General features: G+C 41.5%; 1 protein-coding gene across 1 annotated transcript in view; it reads left to right on the top strand.

Moving 5' to 3' along the window:
* Positions 1–27,592, top strand: part of LOC126187863 (DNA polymerase epsilon catalytic subunit 1) — a 332,843-nt gene that overhangs the window by 146,777 nt on the left and 158,474 nt on the right. Inside the window, exons 20-21 of the mRNA XM_049929181.1 lie at positions 8,012–8,245; positions 15,140–15,372. Of these exons, the coding sequence (XP_049785138.1) occupies positions 8,012–8,245; positions 15,140–15,372 (467 nt within the window). The remainder of the gene's footprint in view (positions 1–8,011; positions 8,246–15,139; positions 15,373–27,592) is intronic.

Genomic DNA, 27,592 nt, shown 5'->3' with positions numbered 1-27,592 from the left:
CATGTAATACCTGAAGCTGCTGTGCAATTTATTCTTTATTGATGACCAATTTGGATCAAAGGCCATTTTCAAGCACCTTTTGTACATATGTCATAGAAAGAAGAAAATTTGCAAGGAAAACGATGTTTGAAAATTGTAATAAAAATATTGGCAATACGTACTCACTTTTGTTATCAGGAAGAGTTGCATGCATACATACATCAAAAATACAATGTCAAAAATATAATCTATATAAATAAAAATGTAAATTTTCATTTGTTCAAACTCTCAGATCTCCAAAAGCTTCATTGAAATTTTGACATAATGTTACATTCTAATATTTGCATGTTTTGTATATCTGTTGGAGCCACCTTCTATTGAACGTAACAGCAGCACACAACTACAGTATGTGCTGTTCTGTTTTCTTCCTACAGTCATTTTAAACAGGAAACAGGGAAGTTGTATTTATGGCTTTTTGGCTTATGATTAGAATACTACTACGGAATCTGAATCACCTGAAACTTTGTAATTGTACCCATTCGCAGATCAAAACTATGCAAAATACTGTCATTGGTGCTACTATCCTCATAGATCCCGCACCCAGAGAGGTCTCTTATAAATTGTATTCAAATTATCCCAGTCAGTTGACCCATTCATTTTAATTGTCTTCAGTTCCCAATAAAGGTCCTGTTGGCAACAACAATAAACTAGGCTCAAAATCAGAGAGAGAGAGAGAGAGAGAGAGAGAGAGACAGAGACGGAGAGAGAGAGAGAGAGAGAGAGAGAGAGAGAGAGAGAGAGAGAGGAGATGGATAGGGGGGATGGTGATTATTGGACATAGGGGAGGGGAAGGAGGGAAGTTAGAGAGAGGGGGTGAAGGAGGTAGAGGAGGAGATAGATGGGAGGGGGGAGAAGGAGGAGGAAGTAGAGAGAGAGGGAGAAGGAGATTATGACGTGTCCACTGCGCATACATATTTAGCGATTGAAAGCATTGCCTAATTCGCCAATACTTATAAATAATGTTAAGTCTTGCAGAAGTACATGCATGGAGTGTCAATTACAGAACCCTATCCAAGTAATATACAGAATAATAGAGCAAAGAATCTTGAGTAACTGTTGGCGTAAAACATGGCTAATCTCTAAATGCCGTGGAGTTAGTTCTAGTCAAATGCCCTTCATAACTAGTATTACCTTTGAAACAATATATCACGAGAATTTTTCAGTATATGTTTTTTTAACTTTTCAGTTAAAATTATTTATTCAGTATGGAATGTGAAACTTGAGCATAATGTAAACAAATTTATTTCTCTTCCATGGGATTCACATATCTTCCTTTCTCTGCTGGATGCCAAGTAGTAGCACTAGTTTTAGTTTTATTTACTACATGCTTTTTAATTCATAAATGCATAACTAGAGGCAGTAAAAAATTGTTTTATTTCGTGGCCAATTTTTGTGTTATTTTTTGCCATTTTTTGTGTTACTTTTTGCCATTTTATGTGTTATCTTTTGCCATTTTTGGTTTTATTTTCTCAACACATGTTTTTCAAATTCCTTCTTTATTTTTGTTTTATTTGTTTTCAGCACTATGTTGTAAATGAAAATATACCTCTCAATTACATTATGTTGGTAGACATTAAAAATCAACTCTATTTCAATTCTTGGACAGATAAAGTAATTTTCCCAACAAATATTTACAGTTGTTGTTTTTGTCTTATTTGTTGTAATTTAGTACTTTGTTGAGAATGAAAATAAACCTCTCAATCATGTTGTATTTATTAGACATTAAACATCAAATGTGTTTACGTTATTGTGCAGAAAGGTAAATATAGCACAGTCTTTCATCTGACATCGTTGTCATTAGTTCTAAGTTATCTTCTGAGATGAAATCATTGTCATTAGTTCTAAGTTCTCTTCTGGGAAATTGTGCCGTCGATTTGCCAGTACTTCATTATATTGCGAAAATAACTGCCCGCTCTGAGTCTTATGTTTGAACATGGAATCCAAATTGCTTTCAATGCAGCTGAGCAAATTGTGGGTTGTCACGTTTAGTTGCCTACAGGCATTTGACAATGTCCACAGTTCCTGCTGAAAGCAGGATTTGTTTTCCTTCAGAATATCTATGGTGCTAAGAGCTGCCATGCCAGGTATACATGAGAGACTCTTTGCCATGTCAGCATTAACAGAGTTTGTGATTACTTTCCAGCAGTTGACAGAACATAGACTTACATGGATCTGTAGACATGAGCATTGTTAGCTTTGTTCAGAGATGCAGTCCAGTATGTTTATGTGGTAGTCTCACTTCCATCTGAAGAGTATGCCTCTTCAACTTCTTCATAAGCTTCCAGGTTTCCTCACCAAAAATTCCATGTGCGACAATAGCAAAGCCATTTTCCAGCTGTTTTAACTTTTAGTATAATTCATTTGAGGTAAGATGATTTGAAGACTAAGTGGACATGGATGTTCATCAAATCATTTGCATGTTCCTTAATGAGCATAGCCTCCACAAAAATTGAACGGGCATCATAACTAGACAATAAATTAGCATAATCAGTCCCTGCATTGGATAATTCCTGCATGTCATCACTGCAGAAGAATTCCACCATGTCTTCAACATATTCTGTCACATAAGTGGCTGTGGAAACCAAGGGTTCAACGCGTTAACACTGGAAGAGGAAATGCCTTCAGATCCCTCTTCTTTTCCTTTAAAAACAATTGATGCAAAAGTTTTCTCTTCCTGGTAATCAGGAAAGCACTCATTTAGTTAGTTATAGCTGAATCCAGTTTCAAAAGTTTGAAATGAATGAATGAATGAATGAATTGACACTCTTATTCATATATCTAGCACTGCCGGTGACAATAGTTTTAACATTATTATACTGAATGTAATTGCATGAACACATTGAGTAAAGTTTACTGTGTCAAGAACTTGCACACTCGCAACAAAAAATTTTTGTTTGTTGCACACCTCAACAGTCTTTACTGTCTCACTAGAAACACAATGACCTCTTCTGTCAGTGGTCTCGTCTGCTAACACTACATCATCATTGCAAGCTGGTTGCTGCATCACCTCATTCTTTTGTTGTTTTTGTATTGAAGTACAACAGTTCCCTTCGTTGTCTTGATGCATGGATGTCACCAGCACCTTAAACAAAATTAACCCCACTGTTACCATTTGATTTAAAAATAATTTATGACTGTGTCAACAAAATTTATTACTTCATTAAATATACAATGGCAAGCTGAAAACAACAATTTGATCAACATACTATTTATTATCAGTAACCACAGCTCACCTTTGACGAATTCATTCATCCACTGGCGAAAAACTTCATTTTCCAGTTTATGAAATGGAACGTTCATTTTCAAAAACATTTCAACAGTCCTTTGAGCCAGATATTCAGTCATTTTTCTTTTTCTTGGTGGCTTCAAAGCTGCTGCTGATTGAAGCTTGTCACTGTATTTGCACATTGTAAAACTTGGATTTATTTCCTTAAGCTTCTCACACTGCACATGTTTCAATACAGTATCTTTTCTGTCCCAAGATATCGTGCTTTTGCAATATTTACAGAATACTATATATTTATCGGGAGCATACAGATCATCAGCTTCAAATGCCTGTGCTCTTCCTTAGACAGTAACTGCATGCTTTAGCACTTTATACAATTACCAGTGCTGCTTCTGTGAACAAGAGCAAAGTAAACAAAGAGAAAACACAACAAAGTGTGAAAACTACTGCGCTGTTTGGACAAAGATTTCATCATTTCAAAAATAAAGTGTTCCAAGAAAAGTCTTTCATTCTACATTTTAGTTAGGTTCTAAAGTTGGTGATATTGTGGGGCAGGGGGGCAACAGATAACGAGGGGGATGAGGGGGCAGGGGGTTACTAGCTTATGCCTGTTTGCACTGAGGGGTAAGAAAGGCTGAGAAACACTGCTTTAAGTGAATTGTAGGACATCGACATCAGTTGTTTTTGCCAGGAATCATCATTTTCAAGTTTATAGGTGAATGTAAACCTTAAGATCCAATTTAAGCGTCAAATAACTACTAGTTACCAATATTAATAAACTGCTGTCACAAGATTTATGACATTTTTAACACAGAAAAATTTTGCGACACTTCTTTTAAATACCCAATTTTGTGATATGTCACTAAAAACAACAAGTTTCATGTTATTTGTCGCGTTACCATTAATGCGAAATTTTCCTGTCCCTATGTATAGCAAATGTTGATGGATTGCTTTTGTGGGTGTTACAATGTTCTTTTTATTGTGTACATATTTTTCTACCAGTTTGCTCAGTATTTTCTATGTTTAACTCTTGCTGTTAACAAACATCTATAAGAATTTTTTGTTTTTACTCCAGTTTTCAAACATACTTTTCACTGCTAATTTTCCTTCATCCACGATGTGTACAGCAGGTGTTAGACTTTGACCAAGACCTGTTGCACAATAAAGAATAAATTAAGGTGTTACGTGATTTTTAAACATTAACATTGGCATTGAAAGACCATAATTTGTTTGACAAAGAGTTCATAGAACACCCTGTTTGCAACTGCAATATGCTATAGTTGAGAGCACTGAAAATGGTGGACAGTTCAGAAACATCAGTTTTCCCACCCATGTGTTACCTTCTTCTGTAGCTACCCTTGAGAAACAATAGCTCATTCCAGGGCAGTGTATGCATTGTATAATTCTGCTGTAGCCAGAGTCAAAGTAACATTATAAAGAAAGGACCTTATGCTGCTGTGTTTTATGAGGTAAGCCTGTGTTTGACTCACACAGCTACCACCAGCAGAGCTATACATCTTTATTATGATTGATCCTGTCATTTATGTTTTTCTGTTTGCAAGTGTTATTTGTTTGCCGAGAAACAATTTTCTGTTCATGTTCACTTGTTATGTGCTGTTTTCGTGTGTTTAGTGTGGCCAACAAAGTGAGCTCCATCTTACCAGGAACTTAGCTGTTCAGCTTCTTATAAGTAAAGCCTAGTTCACACATCAACATTGGGTTGTGCCACTCGTTGCGTGGAATGAGTTGCACGCAAGTGGTTTCATATATGACTGTAGACACGGCAACACCAGTATACTCTTCAGTTTTGTCGTTTTATGGGTCCCTGAGTCGTGTCTGAAATGAAAGTTTTGGCAGCTGTAAGACGCATGAGTTGTGATGGAGTTAAAGCTTGTTGCGTGGAATCATTGCATAAGAAAAAAATAAGAAACGTGTTTTGATTCGTGACTGGATGAAGAAAAGACTTCAGCTTGGTTGCTCAGCATCCTTGCTGAAATAATTTATAACGGAAGTTCTTTTAATTATCTTAGAATGTCACCAGAACTGTTCACTTTTCTTCTAAATAGTTAATTATGTGATAAGGAATAAAGATACTGTAATGCATGAAGCACTGTTGCCAGAAGTGAAATTACATATCATATTGCATGCATTACTATCGAGAACACTCGGCATGCTATAAGATACAGTTTTAATTGGTGATGATGCTATTTCATTAACACCAATAATTATTAACATTAACAATAATAAATATTAACATTAGCAACAATAATTATTCGAAGCAGGCCGCGTTAAGAGAATGGTTTGCAAAACTACTCTCTTGAAGATAGATCTGTACACTGGCAATATTTCAAAATTCTAACATATGCGAACGGGGAGCACTGCATCGACATTTTAAATAGGTGAATATTGAATAAAGAATGCAGCTTCATGAATTTGTATAGCCTTCCCTCCTGTCAACAATAATACTTAACAAAGAGTTGGCCAACTCGAACGCTGGGATTTCAGTCTTGTAGACAAGAGCATTGCCACAGCTAGAATTACACTTGCTTGTATTTTTTTTTTTTTAATTCAGTTGTATATGTGCTCCTAACTCAATAAATTTTGCACTTCAGCTCAGATATTGTCAAACCATCTATGTTATATATCTCAGCAGCAGCAATATGCTGCTTATTTTTGTAATCAGCATCACTGAAATCCCACAAACACCTATGCAAAGCATAGATATCCAAAAAGTGAACACTATTTGCTGTTTCCCACTTCATATTTCAGTTTGTCTACACTCTACGAACACACATAACCCCAAAACTTGTGCAACTAGTGTCGCCAAAGTTGGAACACGCCGAAAGTGTTTAGTTTCATCAATGAGTTGCGCAAACGTGCGATCGCATGCGCAGTGGCCAGCAGCACAGTTGCCTGCAGCCTAGTGTCGTCATGTAAACTAGGCTTAAGTTATGCACAGTGTGTACTGATAGTGACAAAGAAAATTCCATTCTAGTCCTAGAATTTCTATGAATTAAACATGAAGGAGGAAAGAATCAAAACTGAAGTTGGAACTGTGAAGTAGACTTGTACAGTGTTGTCAAAGATTCTGGAAATCGGGGAATATCATCGAATTTCAAACATATCCGGGGGGAGGGGGAACTGGAAAAATCTCGTTCTCATCTCAGTAGATAAAACGGTTTGTTTACTGAGGTGTCATGCATTGTCACTGGCTGGTTGCAGCTGAGTATGTATACTGCTTCCCTACTCCCTCATTATTACTAATTCTCCCCTTCCTACTACTCCCCTCAGCTTGCAGTCAGTGCTGCCACCACTTCTTGCCACTAGCCTACCAGGGAGGTGTGAGGAGCGGTTTGTTTGTATCTGATTCTGAGAGACTGTAGATGCAGTGGCCGGCAATGGTGGTCATGTGTACATGAGCTATGCCTGAATGATTGTGTGAACGTGTGGGCACTCTTGTTTTCTGACAAGAGCCGTGACTGAAAATTTAGTTGTGAGGTTGTGATTATCTTTTCTACATGCCTTTCTGGGGCTGTGTGATCATCTTTACTGTGAGTTGCTACCTATCCTCATTATTATTGATTCTCAGAGTATTTGAACAAGTTATCTTTTGCACCGTGGCCCCATGTCATCAACATGTTGTCTGTGACTCATGAATAGCTGATCACACAAGGGATTTCCGCGACAGACCAAAACCACAGGCTGTTTCCGCGGGTATCTCTAATGGATCGGGCCTGCCGATCTGAAGTCTTTCGGTTCCCATTAATCTGCAGGCCCTGCCAGTCGAATCTAGTCTAACCAATATGCCCGCAGGCCGGGTCTGTTTGTGTGTGGTGTAATGCAGCAGATTCTCGTGGTTTATTCATGGATCCAGGGCAGAAGCCATGGGTGGTGGATTTCAGGAATTGCGACTGTCTTGCCGCAAGTACTTTGCACAGTGTGGCATTTTAGACATTTTATTTGTCCTAGTACATTTTTACACTTCAAAAGTAGTTTATATATTAGAAGGTATGGACGATAAGAAGAGAATTGTGTCAGTTACTGGCAGTTTGTACACTATGTACTCATATATTTCTCGGAAGAAAAATTGTACAATACCTGTAAAATAATAGGTATAATATAGTGGATAATAACCAACAATAAGAAACATAATAGAATTAACATTTTATTGGTGGTCACCTACAGTATTGGTTTACACAATTCTTCCCCGCCTCATACACTTCTTTCAAGAGGACTACTTTTTTCTGAAGTTATTTTTGAAATCAGTGAAGGTGCTGTAAATCTGTTCTGCGACTCCAAGGAAATGCGTATTTTTGGCTCCAAATGTGTTTCATACTATTGAAATAAAATAACATCAGTGGTCTTAATGAAACACATATACTATTTGGCTTACATTCTCCACCTAAAAGCAGTTCATTACAAAAAATGTTGATGTTAGTACTTAAAATATTTGCTCACTTCAGAAAACTATCTGCTTGCAAGTTTTTTTTAGATAATTCCTTGTCAACTTGCATCTTAACTTACCCTTTAGAGCTCAAAATATCTCAGGGAAAAATGCTCAAACTTCTCTGGAAATCAGGGAATTTCACTTGAGGAAACTTTCAGATGATTTGTGGTATGAAAGTAAACCTGATGTGCATTTTTAGCAGTATTGTAATATAAAAACTTTGCTGGTTGGTGTGTACAATTCTCTGCACTAAACTAAGTCTTTTTATTTAATATAAAGTTGTACTTACTGTATTTTAGGAGCAAAGAACAGCGTGGATAGAGTTCCAGAAAAAGAAATGGGCATGGCAGACAAAGCAACGAACAGCTCGTCGTGAAGCAGCAAAACGTTCTCGAATGGATGACATTGATGTTGGATCAAATTCTCTTGTCTCTGTGGCTCGCAATACTTCTGCTCCTGCTCCAGGAACTCTAGGCGGCTTTCTTAAAAGGGCCCAGCGAACTCTTCTTGATTCTTATTGGCAAATAATACAGGTGTGTAATGCATTTTGTGTTTGATGAAGCACTTTTTATTCACTACAACCACTAATTTTGTTGGTCGAAATGCCTAAAAATAGTGTGTGTGTTTAGCTACAAGAAGGTGTTACAGTAACACTAGATCAGCTGATTACCTGTGTTTTAAGTTATGTGTTTGACTTAATTTTACATTGCAGGTTGTAACTTCAACTTTGTGCTCAAGTGTTGTGCCAAGTAGCACAGGAGAAACAGGAGAAAAGGGCTTCAGATTCCCATTGAACCATAATGACACAGTTTCCTTACAATTTCAGATGAATTCTGAGATTACTAGTTCAACAATAAATTCTGATCCTCCAATTTAGTTGATGTTTGCCGCTGGTGACCATGACACTGAGAGGGTATTAAACACTAATCTCCAAGGTGGGGAGGGCTAAAGTTCACCATGTGCCCGGCATTCAGTAGCACATTGGTACTAAATGTGGACTCCTCAGGAAACTCATCTTTTGCCTAAGTTTGGGTTTGCCAAATCCAGGGTTCCCAAGATGGGGCTTGTCAGCACCACCAGACCTCTACGGCTACTAGCTATGTGCATGCTTCAGTAACCACTGTGCCACATGGCACTGGGACCTTGTGTGCCACAGAGGTGAGCTGTGTATCAGTGGGATATCGGGTTATGAAGGCAAAATAGTTGCTGGTGAGCAGCCTCTCACGCAGCTGCTACAACTTAATTGTAAGACCTACCCAAGCAAGCTTCAATCTGTTTGTGTGGACACTTATTGCCCAAATGACTAACAATTCTTAAAATCCAACAAACTCCAGTGGGTCAGGTAGACCACCAGTTGACACTAAGGCCCAATCATCTAACAGAGCTATAAAATGTAGACTACACTTCTAAAATCAATTAAATGGCTTAAGAGTGGTGCACTGCTGATAGAAGTGACCACTGCCAATCAAAGTGACCAGCAAAAATTTCCACATTTCTCTGTTGTGGAAAGGAAGTAAACTTTCTTAATTGAAGCAAATGTGCCAAGAAATTGTTGAAGGAAAGTTCGGTGAAGGATTTATGGATAGAAACATTATGATACAGATCTACTGTAAGCTTTGAAAGAATACTGTTTGTATTATAATTCTTGTCTTACTGAGTTTGCTAAAGTGTATTAGAGCTGACTTCCCGTGCCTGAATGTGTGACCATATATATACAAAACCTCCTGAGATGTTGTAAGTGTCAGCGTTAGGCCACATAGTACTTCCATGCAATGGCCAGGCAACGTGTGGCAGATACACCAAGGCAAGCCACATAGCAGGAGTGATTTGCTCACATCCAGAATTCTGCCTCGGTTACAAGTAAGAAACCATCAGACACACTCCACACTTATGTTGACTGAGGCATTGATTTTTTGGAAGATGATGATGCAGATGACTCCAGCAATAACATGGACTATACTGTAGAAGAAAGTTTGGAGAGTACAAGCCAAGAATGTCTGCATTCTGTGTAGGCATGATAACCAACAAGCTGTCTGTCCGCATGAATGGCCACCGACAAACTGTGGCCGAAAAGCAAGTGGACAACCCTGTTGCTGAACACGCTGACGAACATGATATCCCTCATCTCAATGACTGCTTCACAGCCTGTGCCATAAGGATCCTTCCCACCAACACCAGCTTTTCTGAATTGCGCTGGTGGGATCTTTCCCTGCAATACATCCGACGTTCCCGTAACCCTCCTGGCCTCAACCTTCGTTAGTCACTGTCCTCACCCATCCAGCACCCTCCCTGTTCCCATTCCAGCACTACACAAGTCATTTCATTGCCACACCCAGTCCTTTAATTTATTTTTATTTCTCTCCAATCCACTTCTTCACCCCCACTCCCCACCTTCTCCCCTGCCCTCCATCTAAACTGCAGCACTTTACTGTCCGCCAACCCCACCATCCTCCTCCTCACCCCCACTCAATCGCCACTCCCTTCATGCACTGGTGCTGCTGCTCACAGTGTGGTTTCTGTTGTCTGAGACTGCAGACATATGTGATAGTTGCGTTTGCGTGAGTGCATGTGTGTATGTGTGTCTTTTGCTGACAAAGGCCTTAATGGCCGAAAGCTAGAATTGTGTGAATCTTTTTGTTGTGCCTATCGCGACTCATTATCTCTGCTATGTGGTGAGTAGCAACTTTTCTTCTCTAATATTGTTACATTCCATCCTGGATTTTCCATTGTTTGAAATGAAATATTTGATGTTTTTTTAATTCAGATTTCAGTTGACAATACTTTCAGTGCGTAATTTCAAAGTGGTGATATTTTCAAATATGATTTTTTGTGGCTGAATCAGAAGAGGAAAGTGGACATAAAGTCACCTCAAAAGGGATTTCACTCACCCTCATTCACACATCATGTTCCAGGGTGTATATGCTCCGGGAAATCTGGGAAAACCCTGGAATTTTTTTATCCGAGAGAAAACCAGGAAAAATCCGGGATTTTTTAGACTTCTAGGAATTTTTCATTGTTTTAATCTTGAGCTAAATTTTTGTAATTGTAACTGGTAAGAACAGATAGTCTAACAAAGAATTTTACTTTATCCCGCTACTGCAGAATAATACTGCAGCAATAAAACATAAACAACAAAATAAAACTTAAAAGTTGCAAAGGAAGTACGCCATTTACAACAACAAAACACAGTGCACACACAAGCACCTACCTAAAGCAAAATGTGTCAAAGGCCTTTGGACAAAGACAGTAGCAAACTACTTCCAGTGAGCGAGACATCATAACTGTTTACATTAAGTTCGTTTTGAGCCGTTTTCAGTGGGCTCATGTGCATGCACTGATGAGTTGCATATGAGCAGTAGCTTCTGCTTCTGGCTGCTTATGTGTGGCTGCAGCAGTAACGAGAAGCAGTCATGCTACCCAGAAAAATTTTTCTGGCGCACTTAAGCTGCCAGATTTGTGCAGGCACAGAGCAGTCTGGGTTGTAGTGGGGAGGTGGGTAGTGACCCTTGTTTACATTTAGTGATTTGCTGCTTTCTCTTCATTTACAATTCACACATCAAATGAAAACAAAACAGATTTATGTGGCCAGGATGTTGTCCACTATGCCACTTATGAATGCATTTCGCGGTCTTCAGGACAGCTACATAGATTTCTTGTTTCCTGGAGGAGTATGGAGTGCTGCTTAGCAATAAGGAACAGGAGTACAGCTTTGCAAAGCTTAGAATTTGGACCAACTGTAGATAACATTACAGCCTTTTGGGTTGCAAGGCCAAAGACCTGATTGGCTATTAAGTAGTTCAACCATGGGTTGTAGTGAATATTAGCGAACCAAATCAATTGCTGCGTCAGCTAAACGCAAATATGGTAAGGCATCAGGAGGATTTCTGGAGGGGGGGAAAACCAGTTGGTCACTTAGTAGTAGTAGTTGTTGTTGTTGTCTTCGTTGTGGTCTTCAGTGTGAAGGTTGTTTTGATGCACCTCTCCACACTAGTTTATCCTGTGTAAGCATCTTCATCTGTGCAACTTACATCCATTTGAACCTGCCTTCTGCTTTCAAGCTTTGATCTCCCTGCACCACTAAACTGACAATTCCTTGATACTGTAATGATGAAAGGGTGTCTCCAAACTACACCTAGAACATTAGCCTGACTGAAGCAGTGCATTTTATCAATGCTATTGCCAATGTGTGCTTGGATCCGACACCATGTCACCATGTACACTTCAGGAACAAAAATGCTGAAGCCTGCAACTTTTCATTCTCCATATGGAACTGAGCATGCCATTAGGTACCTCAAAGTATGGAAAGCCATTGGGATGATCTCCTACATTGACGAAAGCCTTTCCAATAACTGTGAGATGCAGCTGTCTCAGGACAGTTCCTGAAGGCATCATTAGAACAGTGTCCAAGTAGTTCACAAGACCTCCTACTTTGCAGTGCTCTAAAATGTCAGAGGGATGTCCAAGTCAGACAGTTGGGATTTCTTTTCCAACAACGAGGAAGATTACAACTGCCCCTTCTCCACGTGGTGAAAGGAGTCCACTTTGGCGATGCCTCTAGACACTTCCTCTTGTAACAACCAAAGGCATTATAGCATGATTTTGCAGCTTTATAGTCCAGCAAAGAAAAGCTTCAATAGTTAATTTAATCAAATCTGGCATACAGAATAATATTATGATTTCCGGAGGAAGGCAACTTAGTTTCCCTCCTTACATTAGAGAAAGAGCTGATACGTTGGTTACCTTAATTATCTTTTTCATTTCATGTCCAGTAGATGACCCACTAGGTTCTTGAATAATTCTAAATAACAAAGTAAGTACTGTCAAATTTAATTTTCAATTAAAACACATTTTTGTCACATAATTCTTACAATAATCATGATGATGAGCTGGCAGATAGTAATTTCCACACTTATCATAAAATAGGTCAGCAATACACAATGACTTCTAGAACTATACCTTAAATGGTTGGCTCTCTCAGAATAGTGGCTTTATGAATGTTACACAGTGAGTGCTTAACCAGGACTTTACACACTTGATTGTAATCCACTGTAGCTTGGCAGTAACTGTGGCATTGTCCATGATACCTATAGAAAGACTCTTGTGTGAAAGTTTTCAGTGGATTTTTAGGCGTGCAGTACTATCCCCATTGGTCGTTAAAGCCCACCAAGAAATTTCTAGAAATTCAATTGTACATTAACAACTTTTTGTAATAAAAGTATAATTTTTTATACAGAGAAATTAGTGCTACAAGAGTGTATCCAGGATTTTATAAAGGTTTGTTTTCTAAAATTTGAAAGATTATGGAACAGCATTTTGATTGTATTGTTTTCTTAATTATAAAATTTAGAAAAAAATAAGGTATGTTCTTTGGTTAGTGTAGGAGGGCTTTCAAATGAGGAAGTTAAAATGCAAAACAAACCATTAATATCATGTACTGATTTCTAAGTTCATGTGATTTTCATGAGACCCTTTTTTAGATGTCAAAAATATTAAATGTTGTTCTATCCAATCTAGGTTCTAGCAATTCCTATTAATTTCAATTCATTAATTTCAGTTTTATTGTCTGCAGTGCTATGCTATATCACCATAACAACCAGAGTACAACTTCAATTTGTTAGTGATGTTAAGAAATCCATTTGATTTCATGTCTTGCCACTTACGACCAGAAGTTGCACATACATAATTTTTTATGTGACAAAAGAGGACTACTACTCAGTGTTGGTTAATACCTCCATATTTCTTAATGCTTTCCATAGAGACAAGAAGTTGCACTGAGCATTGGGTAGATTTCAGCAGAAAACATGAGATTTTGACTGGCTGCGAATTAATTTTTCTGGGGAGCACCAGGTAGTGGTGGTAACATACATTGGACACCGAACATCAGGAGTTTTTCATACATTCACATAGCATGTTCCATAAACCCCAACATGAAACACAGCCTCCAGGGATGCGGGGTGATTCACTGTACTTTATTGGCAGGCAGAAGCAACCACTGCAGGCTACCTCTGTAAAGTATACTAACAACAAATTCTGACCAGTGCCAGCCATGCATATTGAGAAGTTATTTTACTTTATTCTTGATACCAGTTTCAACAATTCGACATGCCATCTTCAGACCCCATATGCACCTCGCAAAAGGGAAAAGACAGATTGCTATTCTTTATATAGCGGAGATGTTGAGTCACAGACAGGCACAACAAAAAAGACTGCTAAACATTTTAGCTTTTGATCAGAAGGTCTTCTTCCAAAATAGACAGCATACACATACACATTCGTGCAAATGTGGCTCACACACCCATGATCTCTGTTACTGACTGCCAGGACCAGGGATTGGTCCTGCAAGCCAGAGACAGTGGTCATGTGTGTGTCAGGTGTGTGTGTGTGTGTGTGTGTGTGTGTGTGTGTGTGTGTGTTTTTTGTCTATTTTGTAAAAAGGCCTTCTGGCTGAAAGCTAATGTGTTTAGCAATCTTTGTGATGTGCCTGTCTGCAACTCACTATCTCCGCTATGCAACAAATAGAATTCTATTGTTTTCATAATATTGTCTTTATTTCATCCTGGGTTTTTGATTGTTCAATTCCTTTCTTATAGTAGCTGTAGGTTTCACTGAGAAGGTACCTTTTGGAAATACATTTCACCAGTTAATTCAAAATAGAATCTTTGTCTTTGTGTAACAAGACAGACTTGGAACTTCTGGAAGGCTTTTTGCTAAGTTATGAGAAACTGTCCCCTTTGTTTTAGTTCCCGCTCCCTGTTATATGAAATATATGTGAACTATACTAGTTTATCAGTTTCAAGCACTTGTGTGATGTAAAAAATTTAACAAATCCTAAAATTAACTTAAAACTGGTAAAATTTCTACATGACAATTCCTTCTACTCCATACTCCATAGAATAATTTCATAATTGATTGGGTAATAATATAGTGTTTGTGTGTGTGTGTGTGTGTGTGTGAGAGAGAGAGAGAGAGAGAGAGAGAGAGGGAGAGAACATGCTTAAGTATCAATTGCGGAGGAAAAAGTGGCTGAAGAGAATCTTGTAAATGGTAAGCATGTTGCCACTGTGCGCTATAATTGGAAGGCTGGCTCCTTCCTCTTCACAGCGAGAGATTGCATGGAACATGCAACCAAGTGACTGACTCATTGATCATATAACTACATTGGAATTTTCTTCCCCTTATTGATACCACCCATCTTTGTAACATTTTGTCACATTTTTGGACCTTCAAGTAAAATAAATAAATAATATGTTGATGTACATTTTAACTGAATGCTATTTATGTGTGACAGGCACTTGATTGTCTGATGCTGCATATACAACAACAACAACTCATTTTACTCTCTATTTTATCTGTTTGGTCAACTGTTATAAGAAATTTAATGTAAATGATAATTATTAACTTAATGTCAGTTTTTATTTAATTTCTAGATTTCTGAAATGAACCAGCCTGGAGCATTCAAGGCTTGGGCCCTGGTGGGTAGTGAGCTGCATCAAATACGCCTCATAGTGCCACGCATTTTCTATGTAAATCAGCGAACACCTCGGGAAGAACCAGAATCAGCGCTGTGGCGCAAATGCAATCGTATTTTGCCTCGATCAAGACCAGTTTTCAATCTCTATGAGTACACAGTCCCTGATGAACTTTTCCAGCAACATAATCAGTAAGGCTTGTTATTTATTTATTTATTTATTATTGTTTCTCTTACTGCCTACTGGCCTTGTGGAACCTTAGGAAGAGAACGCCCATGCAGTCTTTAGAAACATAGCTCATGAAAACAGTACAAATATTTTGCACTGATTTTAGAGTGATACTTTTGAAATTATTCATGATGTATTTTCCCTTATTCCAATGCATGAAAACCTACCGAGGAGTTGTAAACTATTTGATTGAATGAAATTACTTTTAGGAAGTGGATGCATGACTGATAATTGGGACAATGCTCAAGTGTAACAGTTGCCATTGGACTGCCCCAAAGTTTAGTTTCATGAATGTATATTCACTTCTAAGTAAAAGGATGTACTAAGGGATCATCTGGAGAAGATTATCTATTGAACATTTACAGCCAGACTATTTGTAACTTATAAACGTAAGGCTTCCACCACAATTGTCACAATAAGCAATTTTTTTTTTGGTTTGTGACTGCATTGTCAATATGTAAAACTATCGACATTTCGGTCACTGTTACAAGTGACCTCCTTCAGGCTGTTTTTGTTTACTGGTGAATGAGAAAACTTTGTTTCTTAAATACCTGCAGACATGGCTGTTATTTGATTCTGATAGGCTATTAAGGACAAGGGGAGGGATGTTAGAAGTTCTTTATTGGTGCTTTTATTATTTCTTTTTGTTGGTGCTTTTCATTGGTGGAAATCCAATGTTTTGATTGGTATTTGCATTACTGCTTGTGATTGTGGAAAACCAGGTGGCACTTGTGACAAGGCATTGTTTTCCTGCTTTCTAGCACCGACTGAGGTGCGCCAGTACTCTATGTACTTGTAACCGCTGCAGTCTCCCGCGCACGTGTATGTATTGTTTCGCATGAGCTGTCGTCCCGTAACTCTATTATTGCTGGCAGCCAATACTTCGGAAGTCGGTACCCGTCGTTTCTGTTCATTTTGGCGTATCACACGGCTATTTCTATTGCCTCTCTAATCTTTCTCCTCAAAGTGAGAGGCTGTTTCACTAGTACGTGAGCTTCTCCGAAATCAATCTGTTGGCTGCATCCACCCTTGTGTGATGTCTTAGTCAGATATATCTTTCATGTTCAGATATCCATGTGCTGATGGGTCACCTCATCTCACCTACATACGCTAATCTACATTTGCACTTTATTTCGTAAACACCAGCAGCATGTATGTCGTTCATTCAAATGAAACTTGGTCACTACGTCTACCTTTGCCTTACGGAAAAGGTGGCACCACGTAACTACAGATATCATGGCACCATCTACTGGTAGAGAGACTGACACATGTGCATCATTTGATGTTGCATAGCGCCAGTATATTTGCACGCCGAAGAGAAGGTGGTCACACAAGTTACCATCCACTACTGAACATGCAGGCAAGTAAGCAGGAACAATGAGGAGTGATTCGATTTTTAGCAGTGAAGGGAGTTGGAGGCCGTGAAATGTATCGACGGATGAAGGCTGTGTAGGATGGTACAGTCTGAGTCATTGAAGTGTTGTGGAACGGCACAAATGATTCCTTGAGGGACACGAGTCACTGGAAGACGATGGTTGTCTTGGACAGGTTCATTGTGTCCTCACACCGGAAATGGTTGCGGAAGTGAATGCTTTATTCTTGGACACCTGCAGAATCACGGTGGATAAGATCCATCAGTTACTGGGTATTAGTGTGGGCACTGCCCACACCATAAAGCATCAACACTTTCAAAAAATCTGTGTGTAGTGGATTCCCCACCAACTGACTGCTGGACAGCACAATACTCGAATGGAGCTATCTTTGACTCATCTGCAATGTTATCATGAGGAGGAATACGGCTTTCTGTCGCGTATTGTCACTGGTAATGAAACTTGGTGTCACAATTTTGAACTGGAAAGCAAGCGTCAGAGCAAGCAGTGGAAACATCAGACTTCACCACCTGCAAAGAAATCAAACAGTTCCAGTAAGATCATTACGTCCTTTTTCATTATGTATTTCTTCCACGAGGGCCCATTGCTTGTCAAGTTCCTGTAATGTGGAACCACCATCAATGCCCAATGTTATCAAACCACTTTACAGAATCTCAGAGGAGCCATCATGTCAAAATGCCAAGGAATGTTGTCCAATGGTGGTATTCTTCTTCTTCTTCTTCTTCTTCTTCTTCTTCTTCTTCTTCTATGGCACTACAGTCCGGGATGAACCTTGGCCTTCCCAACGAGATTCCGCCATCCATCACGGTTACATGCTACCCTCCTCCAGTTTCTACATGCGAGCTTCCATCGATCTTCTTCCACTCCATGCATCCATCTTGCTCTATATCGCCCTCGCTCTCTCTGTCCTTCTGGATTACCAAAGAAAATCTTCTTTATCACCTCAGACTTCTCCATTCTTGCCATATGACCTACCCATCTTATCCTTCCTGATCATATGATTTTTGTTACAGGAGCATCAGCATATATAGTGTACAATTCTGCATTGTACCTTGTCCTCCATTGTTCTCTGTCATACACAGAGCCAATTACTCTCCTCAAAACTTTCCTCTCTCATCCGTCGAGCAGCCTTGCATTGGTGTCCGTCAAGGGCCATGTTTCCGAAGCATAAGTAAGAACTGGTCTAACAAGGCTTTTATAAATAGTGAATTTTGTTGAGCAGCTGAGGAGTCTTGACTGGAATAAATTACTCAAGGCAAATATGCCTTATTTGCTGATACCAACCTAACCTTAATTTCAGTTGAGATGTCATTAAAGCAAGCGACTGTGGAACCAAGATACTTGAAGCTGTCAGCTCTTTCAAGTGTGTATCCATTCACACTGAATGTTGACGGCATATTGGGTTGATATGCTTTCCCACAGGCCATGTGGCTGCCCTTCTACTTGCTTGATTTAAGGCTGTAAAAGCTTCTTTAAATGCTGATACTGTCTGTGCTCTGATGTCTATGTCATCTGCATATGCTAAAATCTGCAGTGACTTGTAGAAAATGGCGCCCCTGGTGTGTATGTCTGCTTCTCTAACCATCTTCTGGAGCGCTACATTAAATAATAAGCATGCTAATGCATCTCCTTGACGTAGCCCATGTTTTATTTACAGGGAGTCTCAGTAATTTCCTCGAACTTGAATGCAGCTTCTTACGTCGGACACCATCATTTTAATCATTCTCAGGAGCTTTCCATGCATCCCCACCTCCTGTAAGGCAGGAAACAACTGGTTTCTATTGATGCTGTCATATGCAGCCTTAAAGTCAATAAAGAGGTGATGTGGTCCAATTCTATATTCAACAGTTTTTTCCAAAATTTGGCGTAGATTGAAAATCTGGTCTATTGTTGACCTTCCTCATCGAAATCTGCTTCCCAGTTTCTTTACCCACGTGTAGGAGTAGCTGATCAAAAGTAATATCAAATGACACCTATACCCCAGTTTCAGAAGGGTGATTCCACGCTGGTTTCTACACTCCATTCGGTCGCCCTTTTTATGTATGGGACACAACATTCCTTCATTCCATTCAACTGGTATCCTTTCCTGTTCCCATATGAGAGTGATAAGTTCAAACAGAGACTGCTCTAATGTTGCTCCTCCACATTTTAGCAAGTCTGCAGGAATGTTATCACTGCCAGGGGCCTTGTTATTCTTCAGTTTTCTTAAAGGTTTTTTAATGTCCTCTAACCCTATGCCATCCAGTGGCTGTTCATCATCCAATCTTTGCTCACAGTCATTAGAGATATCCTCTGCTTGGTCTATCTCTGGATTGAGTGGGTCATTAAAATATCTTCGTCATCTTTCCAGTCTGTTTACTCTCACTTATTATGTTTCCTTCTTCATCGCTAATGAAGCTGGTTATTGGAGCAAATTGTGTTCTAGCATTGTTTACTTTTAGAAAGAATGTCCTTGTTTCATTCTTCTTCTTGGGCAATTCCATGCATTGTATTTCAGCCTTAGTCCATTTCCTTTTCTTTTGGCGATGTGTCATCTTTTTGATCCTTCTTTTCTCTCAATAATCCTCCAACAAACTCCTGGTGCAGTTCGCCTGTAATGTCTTTTGGTGTGCAGTGTTCTTTTCTTCAGTCACTCTCTTACACTCTTCATCAAACCATGTGGGCCGTATTGATTTTCTCTACATCCCTAATGTTTCCTTAGTTGAAATGTCTATAGCTCTTTTTATAGTTGACCATTTTTGTTGTATGTCATTACTGTCTCACATTGTTTCATGTTATTGTTCTGGGGCCTGAGAAACTTTCTTACTGTACGATTCGCAAGTTTCTGTAATTGCAGTGTTGCAATATTGTACCATTCTTTCCTAGTATGTCTTTGTTTCTGAGCATTTGATATCCTTGCTCTTATGTTGGCCATTACAAGAAAATGATCTGAATCCACATTAGGGCCACGAAAGGTTCAAACATTCAAGAAGTTAGATTTATTCCTCTAGCCTATCAGTACATGATCAATTTCATTAATGGTTCCACAATCAGGTGACTTCCATGTACCCTTGCGTATCTCCTTATGGGGAAACCTGGTAGATCCCACTATCATATTCCAGGCGACTGCAAAGAGGATCAATCGTATTCCGTTATTATTAGAGGATCCACATTTACTATGGGCTCCACGATCTTGATGTCATTCCTTTGACACTTACCATAAGCTTTTTCAAGGGCATCAAAGAAATCATCTTTAAGGTTTTCAATAGATTCTTCTGTTGGTGCATGTCCATTAATTATACTATACTTAAAGAATCTTCCTTTAATTATAATTACTGATAGCTTTGGATTAATGGATGTAAAATTCATCACCAAATGTTTCAGATCTTTATGAAAAAGGAAATCTGTACCAAACTTGTCTGTTATCATCACAGCTATAGAACATAGTGCCCTTTTTCTTTTCCAATACCCACTCACTGTCCATCGGATTTCTTGTATGGCAATAATGCTCTCCATGAGCTTCCCCTGCTGGTCTAGTAACTTCTTTAGAGAGCCTGGGCTATATAAAGATCGAACATTTCAGGTACCAATTCGAAGATCAATTTTCAGGTTTTTAACTATTCATTGTCCAAGATCTGTGCCATGTCATCGTCTACTAATCCATCCAGCTTCTGATCTTTGGGATTTCATAACTTTACTTTTTTTTTACAGGAAGAGGGTGTTAGCCACGAGCCCTACCCCCAAACCTGTAGGATTTTTATTAGGTTTACTCCCCTGGGGAAGCCGGCTTCACTACGCTTGTAGAGCACTCTCTGCCCTATGTTGTGGGACACACTTCGACTGGCTCCTCAGTCGAGACCAGTCAGCTTGGGTGACCCTGCCAGTAGCTATGCTACTGCTGGCACAGCTCTCGACTTCATGGAAGCATGCAAGCCCTCCACCCGGCACTGAAGGTGCCTACTACAAGGCGGTGTCCCCTGGGAGGGAATAGCATTATCCTCCTGAATGATAATGCCTGCCAATACGTGGCCAACGCAGTGAAGACAACATTGCAGCAGTTTCAGTGGGCAACGCTGGAATATCCACTATACAGTCCCGACTTTTCACTGTGTGACTTTCATGTGTTTGGGCCTCTAAAGCAAGCTTCTTCAAGAATGGAATTGACTGGCTAGTGTCACAATGGGATAAATGTGTCAATAGTTTTGCCGACTATTTTTGAGTATGTGTACTATATAACTAGATTTTTGGGTTAGTAAAATCGTTACCGTTGCTTTACACTAGTGACTGGGTTTCATTTGAATTCCCCTTATAGTTTGTCAACTGCATCTTTTGTTGTGCGAAAAATATCTTATTCTATTGCTGGTTTGGAAAATCTGCTTGATGCCTGCTTGGCGGAGAATTTAGCCCATCCATTCAGTGACGTTTTGTGCTTCCTTCTGCTCTCCTCTATGGCCTTCATTCTTTGTCACTGTGATTTATCTTTTAGTTTTATCCTATGACCATTGGCCCCCAAAAATGGACTTGAGGTTTTGTAGTTTACCCTTTTGATGTTCCTTATTGCTGATCCTGTGAGCCTTCTTGGTTAAAGTGTGCAGTGTGGATTTCTTCTGCATAGGGTGATGATAAGAGAAGGCATGTAGGTACCTGTATACTGGTTGGCTTCCTATATACTCTATGGCCCAGTTTACCATCAGGCTTTCTGCAAACTTCTACAACAAGGAAAGACAGCACCCCATTCTTTTCTGTCTCCATAGTGGAATTGGATTCTGCTGTGCTGCTGGTTGAGGTCTTGGTAGAAATTTCATAGCTGTTCCTTTCCATATGGCCAGATAACAAAGATATCATCAACATATCGGAGCCAACATTCTGGGTATAAAATTATTTGAACTGAGTGCTGTTTCTTCAAATGCTTCCATGAAGATTTCTGCTGCAATAGGCGATATGGGGGAGTCCAAAGCTGTACCATCTGTCTGTTCATAGAATTCCCCTTTCCACCTGAAACAGATGTTCATTAAACAGTGGCGCACTAGCTCACAGATATTGGGTGTCGTTTTCCTCTAAGATGTTGATGATGTCTTGTACTGATACATTCGTGAATAAAGATTTACGTCAAAGCTAACCTTCAGGTCCATGGCTGAGATAGGATTTTCTTTTAAAAGTTCTACAAAATGGGTGGAGTCCCTTAATGTACGAATTTGTGTGGCTCACCAAATGTCAGAGCTTTCAAGCCATTTCCTTTGCTAGGCTGTATGTCGGCGAATTAAAGGTACTCACAATCGATCGTAAAGGAGAGGCCTCTTTATGGACCTTCGGTACATCATATATCCATGGTGCCTGTGGAACTTGTGGGATGAGTCTTCTGGCCATGTCAAAATTCATTCTAGTTTGCTTTAGCAGTGCTTGTATTGATTTGATTATCTTGGTCTTTGGATCTCCCTTAAGTTTCTTATAAATGGGTTCACTCAGAAGATCCTCCATTCGTTTGTTATAATCTTCCATGTCCAACATAATGATTACCACGTCACAACTGCCGCCTGGTTTTCCAATCACTGCTTTCCACCGATTACAAGCAGTAATGCAAACACCAAACAAAACACCGGTCCCCCAGGGGGCTAACGGTTCTATCGTGTGTGGCGCACACAGGGCCCTAAGCTATGGTGGCCCATTCTTCATTACCTGGCTGCATTTCCTTCACCCTGCCCCCTCCCTCCCTATCCTCGCTCCTTTCCCTTTGCCACCTCCTCCCCTCTCTTGGTGTTCTGATTTATGTCAATCTGGCTATTCACTTGGTTTCCTGTATTGGTTGCAATTTTGTTCTTTTTGCCTGTTCTTTCATACTTTTTGGCGTTAGGTCCCCACTTGAGTTTTGATCTCCACTTCAAAATTTCCTGTTTTTAGTGTGGGCCATATGGGGAAGAACCCGCTCCGTAGCATCTACAGTGTGGATTCCTCTCCCTTCCCCACTGTAGCCCTCTTCCACCCTGCTAGGTCACCAGCACTTATAGCCAGACCGTGTGGTGGGGCTGTTATGTACCCATATGGCTGAGCCCCCTGACAACACAGGTCTCACACTACACATATCTGAGCTGTTCCCTCCCCATGTATGCCAAGGAGTGGTTGCTTGTCTTGTTGGGCATCGGAAGTTCCAGAAATGGCTGCCGTGCCAAACGGCCCTTGCTGTAGCTGGGTGGTGCCCATGGGGAGAGCCCCTGGTCGGAGTGGGTGATATCAGGGTGGATGCTTGGTGCATGAAGCGTATCAACCTGCAAAAATCTGGCCTTCTCCAATGGTTGTCTCTTTGAATGGTGAAGGATCCTTGAATGCTGCTTTGTATGACTCGACGACTTTCCCTTCCCTGGCTACGCCACGGGAGGGGGACTAGGCTAACCGTCTTGGGATGGAACCCTTTCCCCATTACCTCATCTGTACTAGGACAGATTGGGACACATTCACTGCCAAAAAGCCATTGTTTTTCATGGAAAATATCGAGGTCAAGTTTGGTGAAGTGGAGTCTCGTAGTGAGATGCGGTTGGGCTCCCTGTTGACCAAAGCTTCTTTTACCACCCAATCCGCAGCTCTTCAGGCCTGTGATAATCTTGGCAATGTCCCGGTGTCTATCACTCCCCAACAATCTCTGAATATGGTCCAGGGAGTAATTTTTCACAGGGATCTCACCCTGCAAATTGATGAGGAACTCCTGGCTAATCTGGAGCAGTGTGGCGTTCATTTTGTTTGACACTTGCAGAAGGGTCGCAGAGACAACCGCACAGATACTGGCGCCTTCAGTCTGGCTTTCAAGAGGGATACTCTCCCAGAGGAGGTCAACGTTATGTGCAACAGATGTGATGTGAAGCTGTACGTCCCTCGACCTATGTGGTGCTTTCAGTGCTTGCGTTTTGGACATATGCCTTCCCGCTGTACGGTGGACCCTTTTTGTGGTGACTGTGGCCACCCACGCCGGGAGGGAAGCCCCTGTGTTCTGCCACCTGTGTATTCCAATTGTGTTAACTGCCACTTCCCTCGTTCGCCGGATTGCCCGGCTTACTGGAGAGGAAAGAAGATCCGAGAATACAAGTCCCTAGATCACCTGTCTTATGCTGAGGCTCGCCAAAAGTGTGGGAGACACCATCCAGTGTCACTATCTTCAACTTTTCCCTCTGTTATTTCATTTCCTCCTCTTCCCTTGTCCTTACCCCAACCCCACCCCTCTCTCCCCTCCCCCTCTCTTGCAATTCCCATGACCTCCCATCAGGGAACTGCTCCCCCTTCCTGGCCAAAGAGGTGTCCCCCTTCTTCGACATCTGCTGGTGATCGGGCTCCCTCCCGGTACCCCTCTCCCAGGCGTATCACAGGCCAGAAGACTCGTACCACCACTCAGCCATGAGGCTCACCATCTGTGTGCCCCAAGGTTGCCCACACTCTTTTGGTTCCAGATCATGCAGAAGACTGTGCTTCCCCTGTACCCTGCTCTCTTCCATCTCAGAAAGAGAAGAAGAAGAAACATAAATCCCAAGACAAGGCGCCCCCGGTGCCCTGGGAGGTGTCACATCCCCCCTTGCAACCTGACTCTTGACATCTTATTTATAGATGTCACCCAATCCTTGTCGGTGACGTCTACTGACCGAGTGACCTGACCTGCTCCTCAGCTTCTTCGTATCTACCTTGGACTCTCGTCACACGATCATCCAGTGGAATTGCAACGGATACTATCGTCTCCTGCCAGAAATGCAACGTCTTGTCTCCTCCTATTGTGCGTTCTGTCTAGTTCTTCAAGAAACACATTTCCGTGATGACCACTCTCCCGACTTTTCGTGGTTATCGGGTGTTCTGTTGGAAGCCAATGGGTAGGGATCCTAATTGTCTAACTTACCAGGGACCTCGATTTGTGTCTGCTCAGTGATGGTTCCCCTACCCATTTCAGTGCCACTCATGGCACCTTCTCTGCTATCGATCTCACAATCTCCTCCCCTGCCCTCGTGGCTTCCCTACATTGGTCATCCCATGATGACCTTTGTGACAGTGACCACTTTCCGGCGATTCTATTACTCCCTTGCTGCCGCCAGGCAGACAGGCCCCCATGTTGGGCATTCCACCAGGCCAGTTGTCTCTATATGCGTCTGCTGTGCACTTTGACACCTCCCTCTCAAATTCTGTTGATGTAGTCATGCAAGGCATCTCTGCCACTATTATTCATGCTGCTGGCACTGCCGTCCCCCTATCCACAGGTCGCCCTCCTTGTCAACCTGTGCCGTGGTGGACCAAGGATATTGCAGTTGCTGTCCAGGACCGACGCAGGTGCTGCAGTGATTTAAGCGACACTCTTCACAGACCAACCTCCTCACTTTTGAGCGTCTCCATGCAAAGGCTCATTACCTTATTAGGTGGAGTAAAAAGGAATGCTGGGAATGCTGTGTTTCCTCCCTGGGGACGTATGCCTCTTTATCGCAGGTTTGGTCCAAGCTTCGTAGTCTTCTGGGCTACCAGCGACAGTCAACCATCCAGGGTCTGAACCTCCAAGGTACTCTGTGCACTGATCCATTGGTCCTCGCTGAACACCTTGTGACACACTTTGCGATTGCAATGTTGTCCTCTTCCTACCTTCCTGCCGTTCTCCGGCAGAAACGCAGAGTTGAACAGACCCACCCATTTCATCCCGCTCCACGTTGAGCCCTAGAATGCACACTTCACTGAATGGGAATTTCTTGCAGGCTTTTAGCTCTTCAAAAGACATAGCCCCAGGCCCGGATTCCATCCACAACCAGATGATCCAACACTTGGATGTTCCCCAGAGACAACAGCTCATCAGGGTCTTCAACCACATTTGGCTCATGGGTACTTTTACGTCCCAATGGCGAGACAGTATAGTTATCCCCATTCTTAAGCCCAGGAAAAACCCAATGTCTCTCGACACCTACTGCCCAGTTAGCCTGATGAATGTACTTTGTAAACTGCTTGAAAGGATGGTCAACTTCAGATTATGTTGGGTACTCGAATCTCGTGGCCTTTTGTCCCTGTATCTGTGTGGTCCGAGCAGTATGATCTCCAGCTGACCATTTACTCTGATTGGAATCAGCCATCCGACAGGCTTTTACTCACCGCCGGCACCTTGTCGCGGTCTTTTTTTTACCTACATAAGGCGTATGACAAGGCTTGGTGCCATCACATTTTAGTTACCCTTCGTGACTGGGGTATCCGTGTTCCCCTTTTGATTTTTATCCGCGAGTTTTTATCTCACCGGCTGTTCTGGGTTCGAGGTGGCACTTCACTCAGCACCCCTCAGATTCAGGAGCATGGTATCCCACAGGGTTCTGTACTAAGAGTCACACTCTTCCTCAATGCCATCAATGGGCTTGTGACCTTTGTAGGGCCTCTGATTACCCCAGCATTGTGTGTCGATGATTTTTACATCTGGTGCAGCTCCCACTCGGTAGCGTCTGCTGAGCGCCAACTCCAAGGTGCCATCTGATGGGCCTCTGCGTGGGCTACCGCCCATGGTTTCCAGTTTTCTCCCTCCAAGACTCGGGTTATGCATTTTTGTCGTTGACCCCGATCCAGAACTTTATTTAGGCAACTAGCTCCTCGATTTTGTAGCACAGTCCCGTTTCTAGGGGCTTATTTTTGGTAACAAGCTGACATGGCTGCCCCACGTTCGCCACCTAAAGACTACATGTATGCGGAAGCTGAATGCTCTCCACCGGGACGCACACATCTTGGGGTGCAGACCATTCCACTCTTCCCCATCTTTACCATGCTCTGGCCTTGTTCAGACTAGATTATGGTAGGCAGGTTTATGGCTCAGCAGCTCCTTCCACTTTGAAACTCCTTCACCCTGTCCATCATTGTGGGGTGCGTCTGGCTATTGGTGCCTTTCGCACTAGTTCTGTTGATAGTCTCCTCACAGAAGTGGGGATTTCCCCTCTACTCATTCGAAGGAGCCAACTCCTTGTTTCTTATGCAATCGCCATTCGCCAATTCCCTGACCATCCTGTGTACCCTGTGCTCTGCACCAATGAGGGGTGTCTCCCTCCTAACATCCGCCCATGGGTGGGATTGCTGGTTGGCATACGTCTCACTTCCCTCTGTCGGGATCTTCATCTCCATTCACTGGACAGCACTCTGTGTCTTTCCTCCCTTATAGATGGTGCCTAGACCACGGATTAGGACAGATCTATTCCAGGGTCCTAAGGTCTGTCACTCCTGTGGTTCACCGGTGTCTCGTATGTGCCACCCTTGCAGAGTTCCAGGATGACACCGTCTTTTACACTGATGGATGTAAGACAGTTGATTAAGTGGGATACGCTTTCACGTTTCCTACTGGTTTTGAACACCATTTATTGCCGGGATCATGTAGTGTGTCCACAGCAGAGCTTCTAGCCATTCACAGGCCCCTCCTTTTTGTTTCTCAGGCCTCCCTCCACAGTGTTTTAATTTGTTCATACCCTGTGAGTATCCTGCAGGCTATCGACCAATGCTACTGTCATCACCCTTTGGTCTCTGCTGTCCATGATCTTCTCTCTGCCCTTGAGCATGCCACCTGTTCAGTCGTCTTCCTCCCAAGTCATGTGGGCATCCCAGGGAATGAACTGGCTGATCGTTTGGCTAGAGGAGCAGATATTTGTCCCCATTTTCCTTTCATGATTCCCGCTGCCGATATGCAGATCTATGTCAAATCTCTCTCTGCCCAAGAGTGGAATGCCACCTGGAGCACTGCTGCTCATAGTAATAAACTCCGCACGATCAAGGAGTCTACTGCAGTTTGGTGCTCTTCCTTCTGCTCCTCTTGGAAGGAGTCCACTGTTTTTTGCCGTTTACA

This window comes from Schistocerca cancellata, chromosome 5 (assembly GCF_023864275.1).
Source record: "Schistocerca cancellata isolate TAMUIC-IGC-003103 chromosome 5, iqSchCanc2.1, whole genome shotgun sequence".
In the NCBI taxonomy this organism is placed as follows: Eukaryota; Metazoa; Arthropoda; class Insecta; order Orthoptera; family Acrididae; genus Schistocerca; species Schistocerca cancellata.
Note: the sequence above shows the minus strand (reverse complement) of the source record. Positions and strands in the feature narration are given on the sequence as shown.